The sequence below is a fragment of the Vipera ursinii genome, assembly GCF_947247035.1.
Source record: "Vipera ursinii genome assembly, chromosome: 3".
Lineage (NCBI taxonomy): Eukaryota > Metazoa > Chordata > Lepidosauria > Squamata > Viperidae > Vipera > Vipera ursinii.
Window position 1 is genome coordinate 164557234 of NC_139516.1, and position 21860 is coordinate 164579093.

Genomic DNA, 21860 nt, shown 5'->3' on the forward strand with positions numbered 1-21860 from the left:
AAGAAATCAAGCAAGCTCAGAGAGCACCAAGGACCCCTCATTTCAACCCTGAGCTACAAATATTCTCCTTTATTGGTAAAACTTACCTTTTACATGAAATTCAAATGTTTTAGATGGAAGACGAATTCCTGCATAAGTGTCTGTATAAGTGTCTGGATTACTTTCACTCATCACCACTTGCAGATTTAGCGTGTAGGTTCCAATGTTAAAAATACTTCCTGTATATAATCAGACATAAATGTTAAATTTAAGATATCAAATATTATTAAACTGTGGGATATATCAAATAAACAAACAAACAAACAAACCCCACTTACCCATTCTTTTAAACCAGTAAGGCCATTTCCCTCCATGTTGACTGATAAAACAAAAGAGTTCCTGATTTCCACTAGGAGCTTACAGAAAGAGAGAGACAAACATTTTATATATTTATTTTTTTATCAAAAAGCACAAAATCTTTGAACTCTGGGATAGATATAAAAAAGCTGTTTATTATTAAAATTATATATGTGTGTGTAAATTCAAATTTCTTTTTGCTGACAAAGAGTTAAAGATTTAAAATTTAAAATCTTTAACTCTGTCAGCAAAAAGAAATTTGTATACACACACACACACATATTCCTTGATAAGATTAAAAATGCGAATCACAGGCATGTTAAAATTAACAAACTAAACTAACACTGGGATGGAATAAGAAAAACTAAAACAGTTTTTATTGCTAAAATATCAAGCTTTTGTTGGCTAACTGCCAATGTCGTCAGGATGGAACGCTGGGGTGGGGAGATCGTGTTTATACTGTTGGTGTCTGCACTCTGCTCATGGAGCGCGTCACCGATCTGTTTGTTGAGGTCGGCCATATTTCTTTGAGTTGTCACGCATCCGTTTTTGGGGGATGTAGTTGTCTCTGGGTATCTGTTGTTAAAAGTGAATTGCTGAGAGTTCCATGTGTTGTAGGGATAGCTCTAGTAAGTATATTAGTTTTTCAGTTTATTTTTTTCTCCTATTAACTTTTCCTCAATCTATCACGTTTTAATTTTTGTAACTACATTAATGACATTAGTACATTGCTTATATAGTATAGTTGATTTAAAATACAAAAGAAACAAAATTCAGTACCAAATTGTAAAATTTACAACTGATTTTAATATATAGGTAGAAGTTATAATAGTGCTAAATGAATGGCATTTACAACCGGCTCTCAAAGTTGTGGCCATTGATTGCACTAGCCCTGCAGTCATGTGATCAAAATTTGGGCAATTGGCATCATGCTTTCATTCACAACTGAAAGGTGAGCTTCAATTCTCCCCCCCCCACACACACACACATCTACCCCCATCTATGCTATTTGGTCACCCTGCACTTCACTGTCACCCTGCACTTCACTGTCACCCTGCACTTCACTTGCCAGCAGCAGGAGGAAGAAGATGGAGGTCAGCTGGGGATAGTGGATGCAACAGGGGTAGTGGGGTGTAGGGTAGTGGGCTCAGGACAGCAGGGGAGAGAGTGCAGGGTGGCCAAAAGAGCAGATATGGGGAGATAGACAGATTAGTGGGGGGAGTTGAAATGGAAGCAAGCACACCAGGGTAGGAGAAACATGTATTCCTGGCCTAACAGCACAGTCCTGACCTAACAACTGCAACCAGGAGTACTGAAACTGCTATTGCTAAGCGGTGGGGTCTTGTCATGTTTTGTCCAATGACCATCACTTAGCAATGAAAATTCTAGTCCCAATTAAGGGTGTTAAGCAGGACTATCTGTAAGTTGGCTGAAATAAAACCAATTCAAACATTTAACAATAGAAAATGTAACCTATTTTCATTTAAGATTCAAAATAACATTTTTTTTCTTAAAGTGCATTGAAAAGCAGCCATAGATTAATATTATCTTAGGAGGGAACTCCACTGAATAGGTAACATAACAGTGAAAGCCTTTTCTGTAGCATTTGTTAGTGTTTACTATTCTGAGTAGGAGGTTAGTAAACAAAGTTTCTGATATTTCTTAAAGCATGGGCTTGTTCCAAGGATAAATTGTTTTTCAGTTCAGTTTTTTTTAATCTGAGACATTTTTTTAATATTTAAAATATTTTTCTGGGGTAAGCTTTTACTTGCAAATAAGGAAGGGAAGGCAGGAACTAAAAACCAAAATGCAAAAAGAGAGGAAATGATATACAAATGCTAATCAAGGAACAACCTGGTCTGGCATGATACATGAAGGTAGTATAAAAGTCAAACTCTTAACACTCATTTTCTAATTATCATTACTTTGACAACACAATATTATATGACAACATAAGAACATTCAAGATTTTTTTTAGATTTTTTTATTCTGCCTTTATTACTTTTATAAATAACTCAAGGCAGTAAACTCTTTTCTCCTCCTATTTCCCCCACAATAACAACCCTGTGAGGTAAGCTGGGGTTAGAGTGAGGGACTGGTCCAATCATCTAGCTCAGACGTCCCTGATCTTTTGGGCACCAGGGACCAGTTCCGTGGAGAGATGTTTTTCCGCGGACCGGAGGGTGCATGGTTTTCTGTGCTGCCTGCATTCCGCGGATAGGGCTTTGTTTCTTTGTGCGGACTGGTTGCTGGCATGCCATGGCCCAGTACTGGTCCACGGACTGGGGGTTGGGGACCCCTGACCTAGCTAGCTTTCATGCCTAAAGCAGAAATACTGAGTTTTCCAGTTTCTAGCTTGGTGCCTTCGCCACCAATTCTAAACTAATGTGTATTCATGGTGTCAAGAAGCAAAGCAAAACAGTTACAACTTGTAAAATATGTTTATGCATGTAGTTAGAACTTTTGTTTTCATAAAATATTGGCAAGTTTATAATTATAAAAAAAATCCACTTATTGAGACTTTGTGATAACATTGATCCTTGTGTGGTTGTGGGCTAAATTTCTTGAAACAATATATATTATCAGGGCTTTTTTTCTCATAGAATGATCAGAACGGAGTTCCGGCACCTTTTTTGGGATGGAACCTTGTAAGGTAGGCAAGGCAGTTTGTATGACATGTGTGAGTTCTGACACCTTTTTCTTTTACAAAAAAAGCACTGTATATTATACATGGCTGAAGGCAAGAAAATTGTAAAAACCTATCAAAGAAATACACTGCATAAGAGACTGTTATGCAAAATACTATGCAAACTACAAAATGTTATATAAATTAATATGTATACTTCCCTTCTTTTTTCAATCTGAACTATTTAAATCTGTTTGATGACTAACAGAGGTATCTATCCATGTAAATATGGTTAAACATAAAGTACTACTTAACTCTTAATTCCCCCCTTTTTAAAGGCAAAATTGTAATACCACACAAAACTTACTGCAATTTTTGCCTTCAAAAATGGAAATGGAAATGAATACAGGTAGTACTAGGCTTACAACTATTCATTTAGTAACTGTTTGAAGTTACAGCGGCACTGAAAAACTATGACTGTTTTTCACACTTACAACTGTTGCAGCAATCCCATGGTTACGTGATCTAAATTTGGATGCTTGGCAATTGGCTCATATTTATGACAGCTGTTTCCTGTGTCATGTGATCACCTTTTGTGACCTTCTGATAAGCAATGTCAATGGGGAAACCAAATTCACTTAACAACCATGTAATTAACTTAACAACTGCAGTGATTCACTTAATGTTGTTGGCAAGAAAGGTCATAAAAATTGGTAAAACTCACTTAACTGTTTCACTTAGCAACAAAAATTTGGGGCTCAATTGTGGTCATACATCAAGATCTACCTGTATTTGTATATTATATCTGCATATTGTTCATTATATTAAAATTCTAAGTCCTGCAAAAATTCTAAAGCATATTCTTTATTATTTATTTATTCCATTTATATGGCCACATACATGTAACTCTGGGTGGGAGTTGGGCTGCCACATACATACCTAAATAAATAAGTGATAAAAATTCAAATTGTTTTGCACATTAGATTTACTGTTGTAGCATAGAGGCTACAATTTGAGCATCTTATTTTAATATATATTAATCCATTAAAATAATACAGGAAAAATATAACTTGCATGCTTACAGTGGAAAATAAGCTTAAGTTGCACAAATAATTTCTTTAATCCTCCATGATTTGGTCCTGGAAGTCTGTGCATAGGCTCGCCTTTTTTATTCAGTATTTCAATTTTTAGAACTCCTTAGGAAAAAAGAAAACAAACAACATTCATGAAAAACAAATAAATTGAATCAGATTTTAAATTACTATCTGAAATAACAAGCAATCTACATGGGGCTGCCCTTGAGGACCACCCGGAGGCTTCAACTGGTGCAGAATGCAGCCGCGCGAGTTGTGTTGGGGGTCTCCCGATACTCTCATGTTACACCTCTGCTCCGCGAGCTGCATTGGCTGCCGGTTGCCCTCCGGGTGAGATTCAAGGTGCTGGTTATGACCTACAAAGCCCTACATGGCATGGGTCCGGATTACCTACGGCAGCACCTGCTGCTGGCATCAACTGCCCTCCATCCAGTGCGCTCCCACAGAGAGGGCCTCCTCAGGGTGCCTCCGATCAAAGAATGTCGATTGGTGGCCCCCAGGGGGAGGACGTTCTCTGTGGGAGCGCCAGACCTGTGGAACCGCCTTCCAGTTGAGCTCCGGATGGCCCCCGACCTGCGCTCCTTCCGGCGTGATTTAAAAACTTATCTATTTGAACAATCTGGCCTGGTCTGATGGGTTTGGGGTTGGTTTTAAATAAGTTTTAACACATTTTTAGTATTGTATTCTTGGGCATAATTATTTCTTTTAAATCTCTTTTTTAACTTTTGTATTTACATTTTGATATTTATTGCCCTGTACACCGCCCTGAGTCCTTCGGGAGAAGGGCGGTATAAAAATTAAATAAATAAATAAATAAATAAATAAATAAATAAATAAATAAATAAATATTTATGAGAAACAAGTTGAAATTAAGCTATTTCTGAAATTAATACTAACCTATTTCAAATCCTGCACACTTAGTCTCATTTGGTAATAATTCATCTCCTTCAGGCCATGTTATTGACAAACTGTTAGGAAATCTAGCAAGAAAAGAAGTGTTAAAAGTCACTTTGGTGAAATAGTTACATAAATTGCATAAGTTGCCTAAATAAATAAATAAATAAAAACACAGAGGAATTAAATTAATGAGAAAATGAAAATGCATCTAATTACATAGGTAATTTTCTTCTTTAAAAAAATACAAACAACATAGTAATTTGTTCAGTCACTGGAGGCTATAGCAGTGTGTCAGTTCCAGGTGATCTCAAATAGACTAAAGTGAGTTAATGATTGGATGAGAAGGGATTGGGAAAATCTCAAGGTTACAGGTAAGACTGGGAAGTTGAAAAAAGTCTGTTAGAAAGCAATGCTAAACTTATCTTTTATTGTCAAACAATTCTAATGGTCATGTCTGTATAGTCACAAGGAATCAAGTTTGACTCAAAGGAGTCTTTGGTTTATTATGTATTACTTAATTATTAATATTAATCTATTACTGATTACATAAAATCTTAGCAAGAATTATCAACCAAAATTCAAGAAAATGTCATGTAAAGTGGTGCTTGCTTCTACAAATGAAAAGTGTACCACGTGGGAGAAAATTTTTCCCCTCAAGAATATTATTTCAGATACAATCAAACTATGCAGCTTGTCAATTTTTGATGAATCAATTTTTAACATAAAATCAATTTTTAACATATTTTTATTTGTGATTACTTTTTATTTCCAAAATGACAACATTATTTATTAGCTATACAAACTTACCGAGCCATTTCTTCTTTAATATATTTTTTCTCTTCTGCTTGCGACACTGAACGATCAAGTTTACATATTGGAATGATCTTTATTTCATTGTACAATGCTTGAGGCTCCTGAAAATTAATATATTTATAGGGAAGTAGAAAATTACCAATATCTACATATATTTATGCATATCTTTTCTTATGAAGACTTTGAAATTTGAACATATATAAGTAAACTATTATATTCCCCTGTAATTAAATGCAATATCAAAGATAGCATAAATTTTAAAATTCTCATTTTTAACTACTTGTAGTAGAAATTAAAACAACTAAGTCAATTTATTAGTGTATTTTCTAATAAATATTTACAGATTAAAACACTATGTATTAACTGAGGCCTTTGAACTATGGTGCTGGAGAAGACTCCTGCGAATCCCTTGGACTGCAAGGCGATCAAACCGGTCAGTCCTAGAGGAGATCAACCCTGACTGCTCTTTAGAAAGCCAGATCCTGAAGTTGAAACTCAAATACTTTCGCCACCTAATGAGAAGGAAGGACTCACTGGAGAAGAGCCTAATGCTGGGAAAGGTTAAGGGCAAGAGAAGAAGGGGACGACAGAGAATGAGGTGGCTGGATGGAGTCACTGAAGCAGTAGGCATGAGTTTAAATGGACTCCAGAAGATGGTAGAGGACAGGAAGGCCTGGAGGAACGTTGTCCATGGGGTCGCAATGGGTCGGACATGACTTTGCAACTAACAACAACATTAACTGGGGAGACATTTTTAAAGTATTAATTTTATCTCACAACTTATGATTATAATTTTTATATTCTCTCTTTAAGAATTGATTAAAATAAGCAATAAAAATTAACAAATATTTATCATGGCAAGCACCAAAGCACCATTTTGCTATCAAGTAACATTTTTTTCTCTCTCACAAGAATTAGTTTTTAAAAAGCTGTTTGTTACCATAGGTATGCACTACTTAAAGCTCAGATATTTTTTGGAGTTATTTTATTTTATGAACATTTAATCTACAAACACTCCTCTTCCTTATATTTTTTCAAGTTTCTCTTCATAAATATCATTTTCTTGTTAAGCTTTGGATTACACCTGGCAACAATCTTATTGAAACTAACTGATTATTAGATAATATTACTGAAATAAATCTTCCCTTGTTTACTGTTTTTTCCACCTGCACTTCCTTCTGTACAGGTAGTCCGCAACTTTGATCATAATTGAGCAGAATTAGGATAATAAGTTTTTGCCGACATAAGTTGAGGCACCCACATGACCAGAAGTAATTTTCCAGCCTTTCCATTGCAGGAATCACATGACTATGAGATGTGCTATGGTTGTAATACACTAGCTAGATGGCAAATGCCTGAATTTTAATCACATGACCACAGAGATGCTGCCACAGCCATGAGAATGGGGACAGTTGTAAAGGTACTTTTTCAGTGCTGGCATAATCTCTAGCAATTGCTAAACAAGGCAGTTAGTTGGTAAGCAAAGACTACCTGCAATTTTAGTTTCTTCAATACTTGTACCATACAACTCCATATTGATTCTAGTATAATACACTACAAAAAGTTGTGGCATTTTAGAATTGGAATAGATAAATGTTTGATGAAAAAGGCTATTGATTCATGATGGCTAAGTCTTTATAACAGAGGCATTTATTTCTTAATATAGTTGCTTGGAAGTGGGTAAGTGGCAATTCATGGGAATAGAATGCTGTTTTACATAAACCAGGGGTTCTCAAACTTGGCCATTTTAAGACTTGTGGACTTCAACTCCCAGAATTGTGGGAGTTTGAGGACCCCTGACATAAACCTTTGATCCGATTCAGTACAGTTATATTTTTCCTATTCAGGTTTGAATCAAACATATAACTGGATTAATTTAAAACTTGAAGCTATTTACTTACCAAAGCTATCTGAACATCTCCACCAGTAGCATAGACATCTCCATCATGATATCCATATAGATAAAAATATTGAATTCTTCCATGATACACAGGAGCTGTTTTAATTGATCTCACCTAGCACATAAATAGCATTTACTTTTTACATAAAAATTTAACTTAATCCTAAAAATAATTTCTATATTGTTATCTTTGTCATAAATGTAAATAACAAATAAAAAGATTCATTAATATACTTTGGTTTATGATAACTTTTCAGCAATAATGTTTGGCAAAAATATTTTCTAATACAGTTCACAAAGTCTCCTCTTGGGCAATAATACAAAGCAGAGTTTGCTAGGGAGCAAATAGATTTAACAATAGGAAATTATAACTAATTGTAATCTTATTGTAATGGTTAGAAATGTGATTGTTTCCAAAAGAAAAAAGAAAAAAATCAATTTCAGATTATTTTAGGATTTTCTTTCCAGGATTTAAATGTTTGTGAACAATTTTCTGCATTTATATGACTAAAAACATGATCTGTTCCTTACACAAATCCTAATATTAAATAAAAAGAACTCAGCTAAATAAACAAAACCAAAAAAAGCTTTGGTTTTAGTACAGTTTTTAATTATATTTTAATCTGTGTATTTTTTTAATTGTTTTGATTATTTTTTTACTTGATTTACAACTTGTAAGCCACCCAGAGTCATCTTGCAGGGGAGATGTGCAGCATAAAAATTAAGTAAATAAAATGAATAAAAAAATATCACACTTGAATTGCTAAGTAAAAGGCCAGTGTCTAGCAAATTTTTTATTTAGAAGTCTTCTGAGATCCATATAGACATTTTCCAAACTAATTATGGTAGAAATAGCTGTATCTCAGTTGTCTGGTATGCACTTATCTTGCAAGGAGTAACTAGTAGGGAACACGGTGCGGAAAATGGTAGAAAGCCAGGCAAATGTAAGTAGCAACCTCATTTTCATGTCTTCACATAACTAGACAATTTACAGCCACTATTAAAGCCAGCGCCTGTTACTTGTCCCAGCTTCTGCCAACCTAGCAGTTCGAAAGCACGTGAAAATGCAAGTAGAAAAATAGGGTCCACTACGGTGGGAAGGTAACAGCGTTTCGTGTGCCTTTGGCATCTAGTCATGCCAGCCACATGACCACGGAGACGTCCTCAGACAAACGCTGGCTCTTTGGCTTTGAAATGGAGATGAGCACCGGCCCCTAGAGTCGGAAACGACTAGCATGCATGTGCGGGGGAACCTTTACCTTTTACCTTTTTAAATCTTGTAATGGCAACACTTTTTAAAAAGCACCATGATATGCTCTCCAAAAAGGAAGTTAATATCTGTTATTTCCATGCATGTAGCAAACTTTATCAATTTAAGAAATGATCTAACATTTTTAATTGACAAAGAAAATATAATTTTATTTATATTAGGTTATATAGAATTCACAGCCCATCAAATATACATTAAGCAATCTTTTCAAAAGTAATTAACTTACCAACTGTCCAGCTTTATATATTTTTCCATCCCATTCAATTTCCATATATGTAGCCCAAGGACTCTGCTTTCTTTTAGACCACTGATCATCACGTGTAACTATTTTTTTAAACTCAGTAAATTTGATTTCTTTATCATATTTTTCATGGCAATCCTTGAGCCAAAATGTAAATTCTCTATCAATCTTCACTCTATGTTCCTGTGGAAAGTTATGTATATGTATTACATGTACAGTTTTTTCAATTATTGAATGATTATTGTCGAACAAAGCTTACTCTTCTTGCATTATTTGTTGCAGCCTAAAATAACTGATGGGATAATTTATACCTTTCCCAATGTATATCTTAAAAGCCGTACTTATCATTCTAATCCTGTTTTAAAAAGGTGGTCAGGACAATAAAACTATAAAGGCAGTGACATGTCCATTGTGTCTGATTAAGAATTTTGATTTATATTTCCTCGTATCCATACAGGTAGTCCTCGACTTGCAGTAGTTTGTTTAGTGACCATTCAAAGTTACAACACCAAGGAAAAAAGTCAGTTAGGACTGTTTTCCACACTTCATTGTTGCAACATCCCCAGGATCATATGATCAAAATTCAGATGCTTGACAACTGACTCATATGTATGACGGTTGCAGAGTCCGAGGGACATGTGATCATCTTTTGAGATCTTCTGACAAGCAAAGTCAATGGGGAAGTCTGATTCACTTTACAGCCATGTTACTAACTTAACAACTGCAGTGATTCACTTAACAAGTGTGGAAAGAAAGGTCATAAAAAGGGGCAAAATTCACTAACAACTATCTTGCATAGCAACAGAAATTTTGGGTTCAATTGTGGTTGTAAGCCAAGGATTACCTGTACTTAGTATTCCAAGTCTCAGAAATCATTACAACCCTCTTTTTGTTACACTCTACTCTTTCATATATATTTATAAAACATTAATGGAAGAGCATTCATCACTCAGTATTCTTGAGCAGTAGGTTTGAATACACGATAATGTGATCCAATAATAATTTATCTTAATACTTTTTTCTGACATGATATTCTGAGAAAAGGCAGGAAGTTAGATAAATTTAACTTTAACTTTAAAAATGTAAAATTTTTAAATTTCACAATGCCGTGAACCAAACATCTTTGAGTATTGTGGCAAGAATAAGGATAAGCTGATGTATCATTTCTACTGAAGTTATAAGAATGTTAGGGACCAGGTGCTTTATCAAGGTCCCTTCAAATCTCAGGCTGTCCTGAAACTGCAATAGATTGTATTTTCTTACTATATAAAAGCACAAACTGTGATAAAATTTATTAGATCTAATTATTTTCTAAAGGCGTGTATACAGTATTAGCAAACAAATCGATTAAATATTACCTGTCCCTTGACAATTCTTGTAAAAAGTGTATTTTTATCTTTTAACCTTAATTCCAAATCCGTGAAAGTCAGTTTGTTTGTGCTGACTTCAAACTTGTCATTTGTAAATAATACACCAGATATTCTGTTGTAGCATTCAGCTGGAACGAGCCCTTTCTTTTTAGGCAAAGCACACCATTCAAAACTTGGGAGAAAAAGACAACATTTAGAAACACAGAAAGAAAAATATGTATCTATATGTATAAACTTTAGAACTAATACAAACTTACTCTGCCACAGTTGTATATGGGATTAATCTTCCATTCCAAAAACATTCAAAAATAGCTTTTTTCCCTCTGGCTCCTTTTTCTCTTGTATAATATTCCTCTTCTTCACCTTCTTCTTCATCATCAGCATCTTTGAATCCTAAATTTAAAAGTCATTTTCATATCATTGTATATAGAAATGCAAAATAGAAGAGTTTTCCAAATTATGGAAAACAATGGCAAATTGGATGCTCACTTAAAATTTCTCTTCAAAAATTGCTAGTGACATTAATTTCTAGTACAATCAAAGGATAAGTTTATATATGAGAGTATTATATAACTCTATTTGGTTCCTATAATTAAATTGTGTATCTTAGCCAAGATTTTGGCTTGATAATGTTGGGTACTCTTTCTTTAGAGTCCAATGTATTATTAAGCAAGTATCATACATCCACCAATAGTCTTGGCTGGCTGCTAAAAACTGTCAGCCTTGCAAGGTCTAGACAAGAAGCCCAAGCAGATGAACTAATCCTTCTTTATTGTAAGGTTACATTAACAGAATCTCGCCAAACCAAAATTATTTATCTCCTTTTTCTTTTCTTTTTAGACTCTGGAAAATGGGAAGGAGTCCTTCTGAAATACTTTGCGTGCACCTGTGGACTAAACTGCTTGGCCATTATCTTGGCTGCAAGTCTGCCTCCTCATTCTCAATGCTATCACACCCTTACTATCATTGGAGTCTTTTTTTTCTTTAAAACTGCAATCCCTCTGAACAAGGGATCTCTCTAAGACGTTTGTTACCATCATCAAAAATTTTATTGATTTGGAGATTTCTCCCCCTCCCCTGCTCCTTTCTTGTCTGAATTCTTAGACTTAATGTGTATTCATTCTATTTAAAAGACAAAAAGAAATCTTGTTGTTAGCTGGGAAGTCGTGTCCGACCCATCGCGACCCTGTGGACAACGTTCCTCCAGGCCTTCCTGTCCTCTACCATCTTCTGGAGTCCATTTAAGCTCACCCTGAGAAGACCCTCCCTGTAGGAGCGCACTGGACGAAGGGAACTTGATGCCGGCAGCAGGTGTTCCCTCAGATATCCCGGACCCAAGCCATTTAGGGCTTTATAGGTCATCACCAGCACCTTGAATCTCACCCGGAGGGCAACCGGGAGCCAATGCAGCTTGCGAAGTAGAGGTGTTACATGGGAGTATCGGGAAACCCCCATCACAACTCGCGCGGCCGCTTTCTGCACCAGCTGAAGCCTCCGAGTGGTCCTCAAGGGCAGCCCCATGTAGAGAGCGTTGCAGTAGTCTAAACGGGAGGTCACGAGCGCATGAGTGACTGTGCGTAGGGCATCTCGGTCCAGATAGGGTCGCAACTGGTGCACCAGGCGAACCTGGGCAAAAGCCCCCCTGGTCACAGTTCCTATATCGTCTTCAAAATTGAGTTGTGAATCCAGGAGGATGCCCAAGTTGCGAGCCCTATCAACGGGGGGTAACACCTCACCCCCCATCGTTAGAGATGGAATAGTCTGGTTGACCCGAGATGCCGATATGCACAGCCACTCAGTATTGGCGGGATTGAGACGAAGCCTGTTTCTCCCCATCCAGACCTGGACCGCCTCCAGGCAATGGGACATCACGGCGAGGGCATCGCTGGGTTGGTTCGGGGTGGAAAGAAAAAGTTGGGTATCATCAGCGTACTAATGATACCCCACCCCGAAACCACGAATGATCTCACCCAGCGGCTTCATATAGATGAACAGGAGGGGCTCTTAGGCTCTTCTCCAGTGAGTTCTTCCTTCTCATTAGGTGGCCAAAGTATTTGAGTTTTAAAAGAAACTCACCCATTCTCAATTTGGTTAAGTGTAGATTTCTTTTCGGTTTTCTTTTTTTAAGCCTAAAAGAAATCTATACCTAACCAAATTGAGAATGGGTGAGCTAGCAGCTGAATCACAATTCATTCCATAAAATTGGTTTGAAATGTAGCCTATTAATCAATGATTCATCGAAAGTTACATAAATAGTTATAACTATCACACAAAAACCTTCACAGAAAAACAATCCTACTCCCACAACTGCCTATATATTTATTAAATTTATTTGCCACCCATCTTGCATTCATGTGACTCTGTAAGGCTTACAATCTGACAAAATAATTAAAAGTAACTTTAATTGTTTAAAATAGTAAGACAATGAATACATTAAAATAAAAAAAGAAATAGCTAAGATAGTGGCAGGTATACAATAGAGCGGAGGTTACTGGATTATTGAAGTAAAGATGGCACAATATATATTTAATATATAACATCATAACAAACTGTGTTGGATCATAACAAACTGTGGCAAGTTCTTAAAGAGATGGGAGTACCAGACCATCTTATTTGTCTCTTGAGAAACCTATATGCGGGTCAAGAAGCAACAGTGAGAACTGGACACGGAACCACTGATTGGTTCAAAATTGGGAAAGGAGTCCGGCAAGGCTATATACTGTCGCCCTGCCTATTTAACTTATATGCAGAGCACATCATGAGAAAGGCAGGGCTAGATGAATCAAAAGTTGGAATTAAGATTGCCGGAAGAAATATCAACAACCTAAGATACGCAGATGATACCACTCTAATGGCAGAAAGTGAAGAAGAACTAAAGAGCCTCTTGTTGCGGGTGAAGAAGGAGAGTGCAAAACTTGGGTTGAAACTTAACATTAAGAAAACCAAGATCATGGCATCTGGCCCTCTCAATTCCTGGCAAATAGATGGGGAAGAAATGGAAGTAGTGACAGATTTTATTTTCCCGGGCTCCAAGATCACTGCAGATGGGGACTGTAGCCAAGAAATTAAAAGACGCTTGCTCCTGGGGAGAAAAGCCATGGCAAATCTAGACAGCACACTAAAAAGCAGAGACATCACCCTGTCAACAAAAGTGCGTATAGTCAAGGCTATGGTCTTCCCAGTTGCAATGTATGGCAGTGAAAGTTGGACCATAAGAAAGGCTGAGTGCCAAAGAATTGAGGCCTTTGAACTGTGGTGCTGGAGAAGACTCCTGCGAGTCCCTTGGACTGCAAGGCGATCAAACCGGTCAGTCCTAGAGGAGATCAATCTTGACTGCTCTTTAGAAGGCCAGATCCTGAAGCTAAAACTCAAATACTTTGGCCACCTAATGAGAAGGAAGGACTCACTGGAGAAGAGCCTAATGGTGGGAAAGGTTGAGGGCAATAGAAGAAGGGGACGACAGAGAATGAGGTGGCTGGATGGAGTCACTGAAGCAGTAGGCATGAGCTTAAATGGACTCCAGAAGATGGTAGAGGACAGGAAGGCCTGGAGGAACGTTGTCCATAGGGTCGCGATGGGTCGGACACGACTTCGCAGCTAACAACAACATATTTAATATATCTCCAGTGTATTCTTGAAACATAGTTGTCCTTCAATAGGCATTTTACAATGTCCCCTAATGCTAGACTGTGTAATATTTAAAATCATGGGAACATGATCAAATTTATCATAATTATTAGTATGTGAATGAGAAATAACATTTCTCCCTAGCAATTACTCACTTACTTGAAGGATCTTCAGGATAGGTTTCTCTCTCATATAAGAAAGGATGGTAACGTATAATTCCTTCCACTATACCATCTCCTCCAACAAGAGCCTTGAACTCAAAACTATCTGCTGCTGTATTTATATATAAAGTCTGCATATCATCATCGATTTCTCTAAGATTCACAATCTGAGGTGTCTTCCCCTTTTCAAACAGTGAAATCTAAACAGATAACAAGTGTCAGTTTCTCTGTCTATGAATTTCTTTACAAAAGTATCACTAATAATAAAAAGCAAGAAAGATTAAATTAAATACCACAATTTATTTTTTTAAAATTGAATTTGATAACCAATATATCAAAGAAATGTTAGATAATTGTATATTTATGACATGTTATTAATGAACTGGATCCCCAAAAGGCACTTTTTAAAACATACAAGTACTACAGGTAGTGCTCAACTTACAACCACAATTAGGACTATAACTTCTGTTATTAAGTGATATGGTCATTAAGAGAACAGCACCCAGTTTCATGATCTTTTTTTGCCAGTTGTTAAGACTATCTGGCTTTTCCATTTACTTTGCTTGTTGGAAGCTCCCTGAAAACATCATAACTGGTGATTACATGACCCCAAGATACTGCAATTGTTTTAAATACATGCTGGTTGCCAAGTGCCTGAATTTTGATCATGTGACCACAAGGACACTACAATGGTTATCAAGTGTGAGGAGTGGTTGTTATGTCACTTTTTTCAGTGCCACAAATGTAAATGGTCATTAAGTGAATGGTCATAAATTGAGAACTTTATGTACAAATGTCTTTTTATCATGACCAATAAACTGCATTTATAAGGCATATTTTAACCCAAATTCTCAGACCCGGTTACAATAAAAAGAAAATATATTCCAAACATTGATTATATCCTAAATCAATGGAGGGATTTTGGAGGGATATATCGGTGCCTAGTCTATGGAGGAAGAGCATGAAAATGTTCCATTCATCGCTAATACTGCTTAAGGTTATATAGCACAATTTATTTACTTCCAATATTGAAAGATCCTACCTCAATAACCATATTATTGAAAACTTTTTTTTCTTTCCTTAGCAAATTAGTCCAGTTTCCGTTTGGTCCATGGATATAGTAATGATATATGTGTCTGTAATCATAAAATTCATTAACCAAACAGTAAAATAAATAAGCACTGCAGGATTTTTTAAAAGGCCACGGAATACTTTCAAGATATAAAACAAAATACAACTTGTATCTAGAAGCCAGAAAGATGATATATAAATTCAAGGTTCCTGGCTGTTAATAAAAATATTCCCATTCCATAACATTTCAACTAAAAGCAAAACAACACAGATAGAATAAAACAAAAACCTTCCTTCTATTATTTAATATTCTAGAATACTACATACTATATGATGCAGTTTCTAGGTTTAGAAGTAATAATAAGTTGGAAGGGACCTTGGAGGTCATCTAGTCCAACCCCCTGCTCAGGCAGGAAACCCTATACCATTTCAGACAAATGGCTGGCCAGTCTCTTCTTAAAAACTTCCAGTGTTGGAGCATTCACCACTTCTGGAGGCAGGTTGTTCCACTGGTTAGTTGTTCTAACTGTCAGGAAGTTTCTCCTTAGTTCTAGGTTGCTTCTCTCCTTGACTAGTTTCCATCCATTGCTTCTTGTCCAGCTTTCAGGTGCTTTGGAGAATAGCTTGACTCCCTCTTCTTTGTGGCAGCCCCTGAGATATTGGAACACTGCTATCATGTCACCCCTCACCCTTCTCTTCATTAAACTACACATACCCAATTCCAACAACCGTTCCCTATATGTTTCAGCCTCCAGCCCCCTAATCATCTTTGTTGCTCTTCTCTGTACTCTTTCTAGAGTCTCGACATCTTTTTTACATCGTGGTGACCAAAACTGGATGCAGTATTCCAGGTGTGGCCTTACCAAGGCATTGTAAAGTGGTATTAGTACAGGGGAAAAGGTTCTAAGTATGATAAGATATAAGAATCATCAATCAACATACTTGAAAGGTAAGAGACATAAGATACTTACGTTAACTGTCTTGCCAAACTGTCAAAATTATTTTTCAGGTATTGCATATTTTCAGGCTTCATTCCAGTAATAACAACGGCAGTAAAACTTTCTTTGTCTTTCTCTTCCATAATAAGCTTGCACAGAAATCGCTCGTCATCAATTATGTGGGAAGAATCAGATACCTATTGCAATTTTTTAAAAAAAAATACATTAAATTAGACAAGGAATGATACTGAACTTTCACTCATTTTGAAATCAGGAAAATAATGTTATGGGTTCTTAAAAATACATTAGTTTCCTAAATCCTACAAGCTTTTAAATGTGAAAAGACTGTTTCAAAGGTGGATATAATCCAATGATTAAAATACTACTATTGTCTTACCTTTCTATTTCTTATATATCCTCTATATATAGCTTCTTTGTTTCTTTCTTTCTTTTCAAAATCTTCTTTTGAAAGGATAAGTTCATGAACATCTTGAGAATTTGCAGGTTTGCTTATCATCTAATAATTTTTTTTTAAAAAAACAACAGTTACATTGGAAGCAATCAAGATACAGGAAATTTACATCACAAAATTGCATTGAAGATGATGTAATTTCTCAAATATAAAACACCTCAATATAAAAACATAGCAAGAGAAAGACGTATTGCCCTATACCAGCCATACAGGTCTCACACAAATACAGCAGATATGTGATTTCATATCTGAAATCACTGAAATCTTCAAATCCTTCAACAAATACAGCCTACCAAATTTTGTCTTCTACTACAGACTGGCCCATTCCCCATGTATTCACAATCAGTTCCACTGAAGAATCAGGATCCTGTTAAGTCAATTACTAATCTAGGTTAATTAAGCAATATTAGGCGTTACTTACTCTAACAGTCTGTCCAACAAAAAACACAGCTTGTTTACCGCCAACCCCAAAATACGATATATCACTGTTTAAGCTGCGAGGTACTATTTGAGGATGTACATATCCTGAATGATCACTGATACAAAAAAAAATGAATAGAAGAAAAAAAAATTGTTACATGTACAGATGTTATTAAATGAAATTAAATACAATAATAATGACAATGCTTTGGAGTGATAAAAACATATATATAAATTTTGTGAAATATACTTTATCTACATTTTAAAATACGTTTACTATATATTTATAGAAATGTTCGGGAACATCACAGTACTTTATGGAAACAAAAAATGGAAGAATAAAAATCTTTTTAGCCTAAAGATATACTCTGTTATTATGCTTTGTCCAAAGTTGACAAGGGGCATGACTGATGTCACAACATAACCAGAGTGAGCTGGCAATTTTAAACTTTTGTGCTTTGGGGACAGTTTATTGGCAAAATAGATGCTTTAACATATTCATTTTGCCTCTTAACCTCTCATGATAAAAAGTAACCAAATTTGTTTTTGTTAGGGATAAAACTTAAACCACACATTGCCCCCCCCCCACTCTGCAATCCTTTCCCTGCAATAAGTCTGGGCAAACAATTTTGGTCCTTCTCATTGGTGAAGCCTTATGGATCATAAATAGAGTGCGGATATATTCAAAAGTATAAGATAAACTCTGAAATATCAAAAAGTATTTGAACTTTCATTTGGATTTCTGAATGTTTAGAAATAACAGAAAAAGCTGGATCACAAACAAGTATTAGTAAACTCTGCTGTATTGTTTATGAGAAGGAATGACAGAATCTAGGGTTGGAGTTAAAAGGGGAATCAGCCTAGAATCCCTATGTAGCCACAAGCAGAATAGGTCCATTCCCCCCACCTTTGAATTCTGTGGACTCTTATCTAACTCCTAGCAGGTATTAACCATTAATTAAGAAGATATCTGGGCATAAGCTGTTTAGCAATAAATCAGTTTAATTGGATCTTCACATGTATACCTGGTCATTTGCACCTGACACTCTGAGACCATTCTTGAACTAAAAATTAAGCTAATCCACAATTAGCTGGGCATATGTTTCACAGATCTTTATTTTTTATTTTATTTATTAAATATGTTTGTCATCCATCTCACACGGTGACTCTGGGTAGCTTACAATGTTAAAAATAATAAAATAATACAAAAACATGTATATAATAAAAATAAAACACTATAAAATACAAATTATCTACTATAACTAAAGGATAGGGAGAGAGATTACATTAGGTCTCAATAAAATATTTAGAGATTGCATCAATAGATATATTTACAATTGCCACAAGAAATGTTCATTATCCCAAATTACTAGTCTATTATTGTAAGTGAAAATGTAATAAGTTGTGTATGATTCAACATGTACATTTAATATTTTAACATAAACTGAGATTAGAATGTTCCAACCTTTCTATATTGTCTTGTCGTCTAAACTTTGACAGTCGATACACAGCCCAATTGTTTAGTTGTTTAGAAGTCATGCCTCTTCCATTATCAATCACAGCAACAGCTGGTTTTCCTTGAGTATCATCAAATACCTGTTACAGAAAAAACAGCAGGATATGAAAGCACAAGAATGAGTCTATAAAACATTTCGAAATTATTTGATATCTTAAAGGTAAAGTTCCCCCGCACATGCGTGCTAGTCGTTTCAAACTCTAGGGGCCGGTGCTCATCTTCGTTTCAAAGCCGAAGAGCCAGCGCTTGTCCAAGGACGTCTCCGTGGTCATGTGGCCGGCATGACTAGACGCCAAAGGCGCACGGAACGCTGTTACCTTCCCACCCTAGTGGTCCCTATTTTTCTACTTGCATTTTTACATGCTTTCGAACTGCTAGGCTGGTAGAAGCTGGGACAAGTAACAGGCTTGTCCCAACTCTGTTACGCGGCACTCGGGATTCAACCCGCCAAACTGCCAACCTTCAGTTCGACAAGCTCAGCATCCTAACCCACTGAGCCACCACGTCCCTCTTTTGATATCTTACCAGTTTTAATTGTATGCACCGATCTCCAGAATTTTGAGAAGTAGCTGATAAGGAGTTATCAATCAATTCTGCAAGTGCAAATGCTAAATAAACAGAAAATGTTTCTATGAATTATCATTACTGAAAAGAAAAATTAAAATACAAGTGAATTTTTTAAAAACTGAAAACTGCAGGATGTGTCAAGTTTAATAACGTATTTGACAAGGGTGGTCTAGCAAGATGACTTAACTATAATGAGAACAGAAAGAAATCTGCTCTTTCACGGAAAAAGAAAAACAAAACCTTCCATTCATTCTGCCATTTTAAAGGATAATATTTAAAATAATAGCACTTGATTAAAAATCAAAACACATTGCATTGACTTCCAGATATAGTTAATATTTAAATACTTACGAAGAGGATTTTGCCCTTCGCTGGCATAGTATTCATATATTCCACTTTTCACAAGTGTGTCATAATGTGGCAAAAACTCAATGTACTCCTTTGTTGCTGAAGTGAGCAACTGATCAACTCTCTGTAGTAAGTAGAGAGTCATCCCGTCTTTAACAATTTGATCTACAAGATACATATGGAACTTTAAATAAGAAAATTTTTATTTTCTGTACTAATTTCTTAAAATGTAAATGCTTGTTTCTAATACTGCTTTATAACTTGCCAGTTGCCCTATTGCCACATATTATTGCCTCACTCACATTTAAAGTGATCTCAATCACATTTTTCTCCTTCATTTCCAAAATTGCTTTCTGTTGTATCACCTTAAATGCAAGTAATTGTCAACTTACAACCATTCATTTAGTGACCGTACAAAGTTAGAGTGGCACTGAAAAAAGTGACTGGCAACCGGTCCTTCCTCTTTTGACCATCACAGCACCCTCTCAAGTCACATGATCAACATTCGGCTGCTTGGCAACTGGCATGGATTTACAACAGTTGCAGCGTCCAAGTCATGTGATTGTCATTCATGATCTTCCCAGTTGGTGTTCAACAAGCAAAGTCAAATGGGGGAGGCCAGATTTGCTTAACAGCTACGATTCACTTAACAATTACAATGAATCCTTTAACAACTATAGTAAAAAAGATTGTAAAATTGAGCACTCACTTAAGCACCATCTTGTTTAAGGATGGAAATTCTGGTCTCAAAAGAGCCTTGGTGGAGCAGTGGGCTAATGCCTCCTTAAGTAACACCAGCTGCCTGCAATTAGTGCAGGTTCGCATCCCACCAGGCTCAAGGTTGACTCAGCCTTCCATCCTTCCGAGGTAGGTAAAATGAGGACCCAGATTGTTGGGGGCAATTAAGCTGACTTTGTAATAATGCCGCTTGGGGGGTGTATGAAAGCCCTAATAAGCAGGCTTATACATAGAATGAAGGCTACTGCTAAGCTTGTAAGTCGCCCTGAGTCTTCGGAGAAGGGCGGGATATAAATGGAATTTTTTTTAAAAAAATGTGGTCATAAGCCGAGAACCAGGGCTTTTTTTGTCATAGAACGCCCAGAACGGAGTTCCGGCACCTTTTTTGGATGGAACCTTGTAGGGTAGGCAAGACAGGTTGTAAGGCATGTGTGAGTTCCGGCACCTTTTTCTTTTATAAAAAAAGCACTGCCGAGGACTACCTGTATTCCTGCTCTTGGGATGAGCCCTTCAGCTACTAGGCTGATCTCTGCAATTCACCTGCTTTTTTGTCAGAAGGACGGGCCCTTCAATCTAAGCCAATGCTTACCACCCACTCTGGTATTTTCTATACCTCCCATTAATAATAGAGTTTGCATAGCACTGTGGCTGTGATATTTGCTTAGCATGTAGAAGGTTGGCTGGTTCAAAACAAGGCAGATTTTTAATTATGCTGATAGTCCTTATTCCTGACCATTCATTCAGTGATTGTTGTGAATTACAACACTGGAAAAACAGATATAATGTGCAATTGGTCTTTGAAGTTTTGGCTGACATATGATCATGATTTTGGTGAATGGCATCCAGTACACATTTATGGAGGTTGCAACATCCCAGGTTAACATGATCTCCATTTGTGACCTTCAGAGGAAGCACTGTCAATGGGGAAAAGCTGGCAGGAAATCTCACGTCGCAGTCACAGGATGTCATGCTTAACAACCAGCGGTGATTCATTTAATAATTGAAGCTGGAACTGAGAAACTGATGCTAAAAGTCAAGTGTGTAATAATCCATTTTACACTACATAGGTTATTGAAGATAGTTTCAGTTGAGGTTGGTAAGTGAAGGATATCTGTATATTGTTCTTTTCTTGAGCAGTTTTGGAAGTGTTTTTTTTAAAGTGTAGGACTTTATAGTAAACTGTTTTACTTAACCTTTGTCACCTCTTCAAGATACTGTAGGCAAGGTCAGAAAACACAGCACGGATTTCAGGAATGCTACTCTATTCTTGGGTATAAACCAGTTGTGAAAGCTTACCAGGCTATCAGTCTGACCTCTCTTATTACTTTTGACTGAAATACTTTTGGTTATTTTCTCTTTTTCCCAAAACTGAAATGTCTTTTATTTTCTTTTAATAATTATTGCATTCTTTTATCAAGATTACTTTTGTACTCTTCTACATTTTTAAAAAAAGCC

At 36.3% G+C, this 21860-nt stretch overlaps 1 protein-coding gene across 1 annotated transcript in view; it reads right to left on the reverse strand.

The window, feature by feature from the left end:
• Positions 1–21860, reverse strand: part of SMCHD1 (structural maintenance of chromosomes flexible hinge domain containing 1) — a 90112-nt gene that overhangs the window by 59759 nt on the left and 8493 nt on the right. The window contains exons 3-19 of the mRNA XM_083360311.1: positions 19671–19832; positions 19278–19360; positions 18702–18832; positions 17238–17352; positions 16742–16861; positions 16378–16541; positions 15378–15471; positions 14334–14535; positions 10805–10940; positions 10536–10719; positions 9163–9360; positions 7668–7781; positions 5761–5867; positions 4954–5036; positions 4045–4158; positions 318–395; positions 87–218 (exon numbers count right to left, since the gene is read on the reverse strand). Coding sequence (XP_083216437.1) covers positions 87–218; positions 318–395; positions 4045–4158; positions 4954–5036; positions 5761–5867; positions 7668–7781; positions 9163–9360; positions 10536–10719; positions 10805–10940; positions 14334–14535; positions 15378–15471; positions 16378–16541; positions 16742–16861; positions 17238–17352; positions 18702–18832; positions 19278–19360; positions 19671–19832 — 2217 coding nt within the window. The remainder of the gene's footprint in view (positions 1–86; positions 219–317; positions 396–4044; positions 4159–4953; positions 5037–5760; positions 5868–7667; positions 7782–9162; positions 9361–10535; positions 10720–10804; positions 10941–14333; positions 14536–15377; positions 15472–16377; positions 16542–16741; positions 16862–17237; positions 17353–18701; positions 18833–19277; positions 19361–19670; positions 19833–21860) is intronic.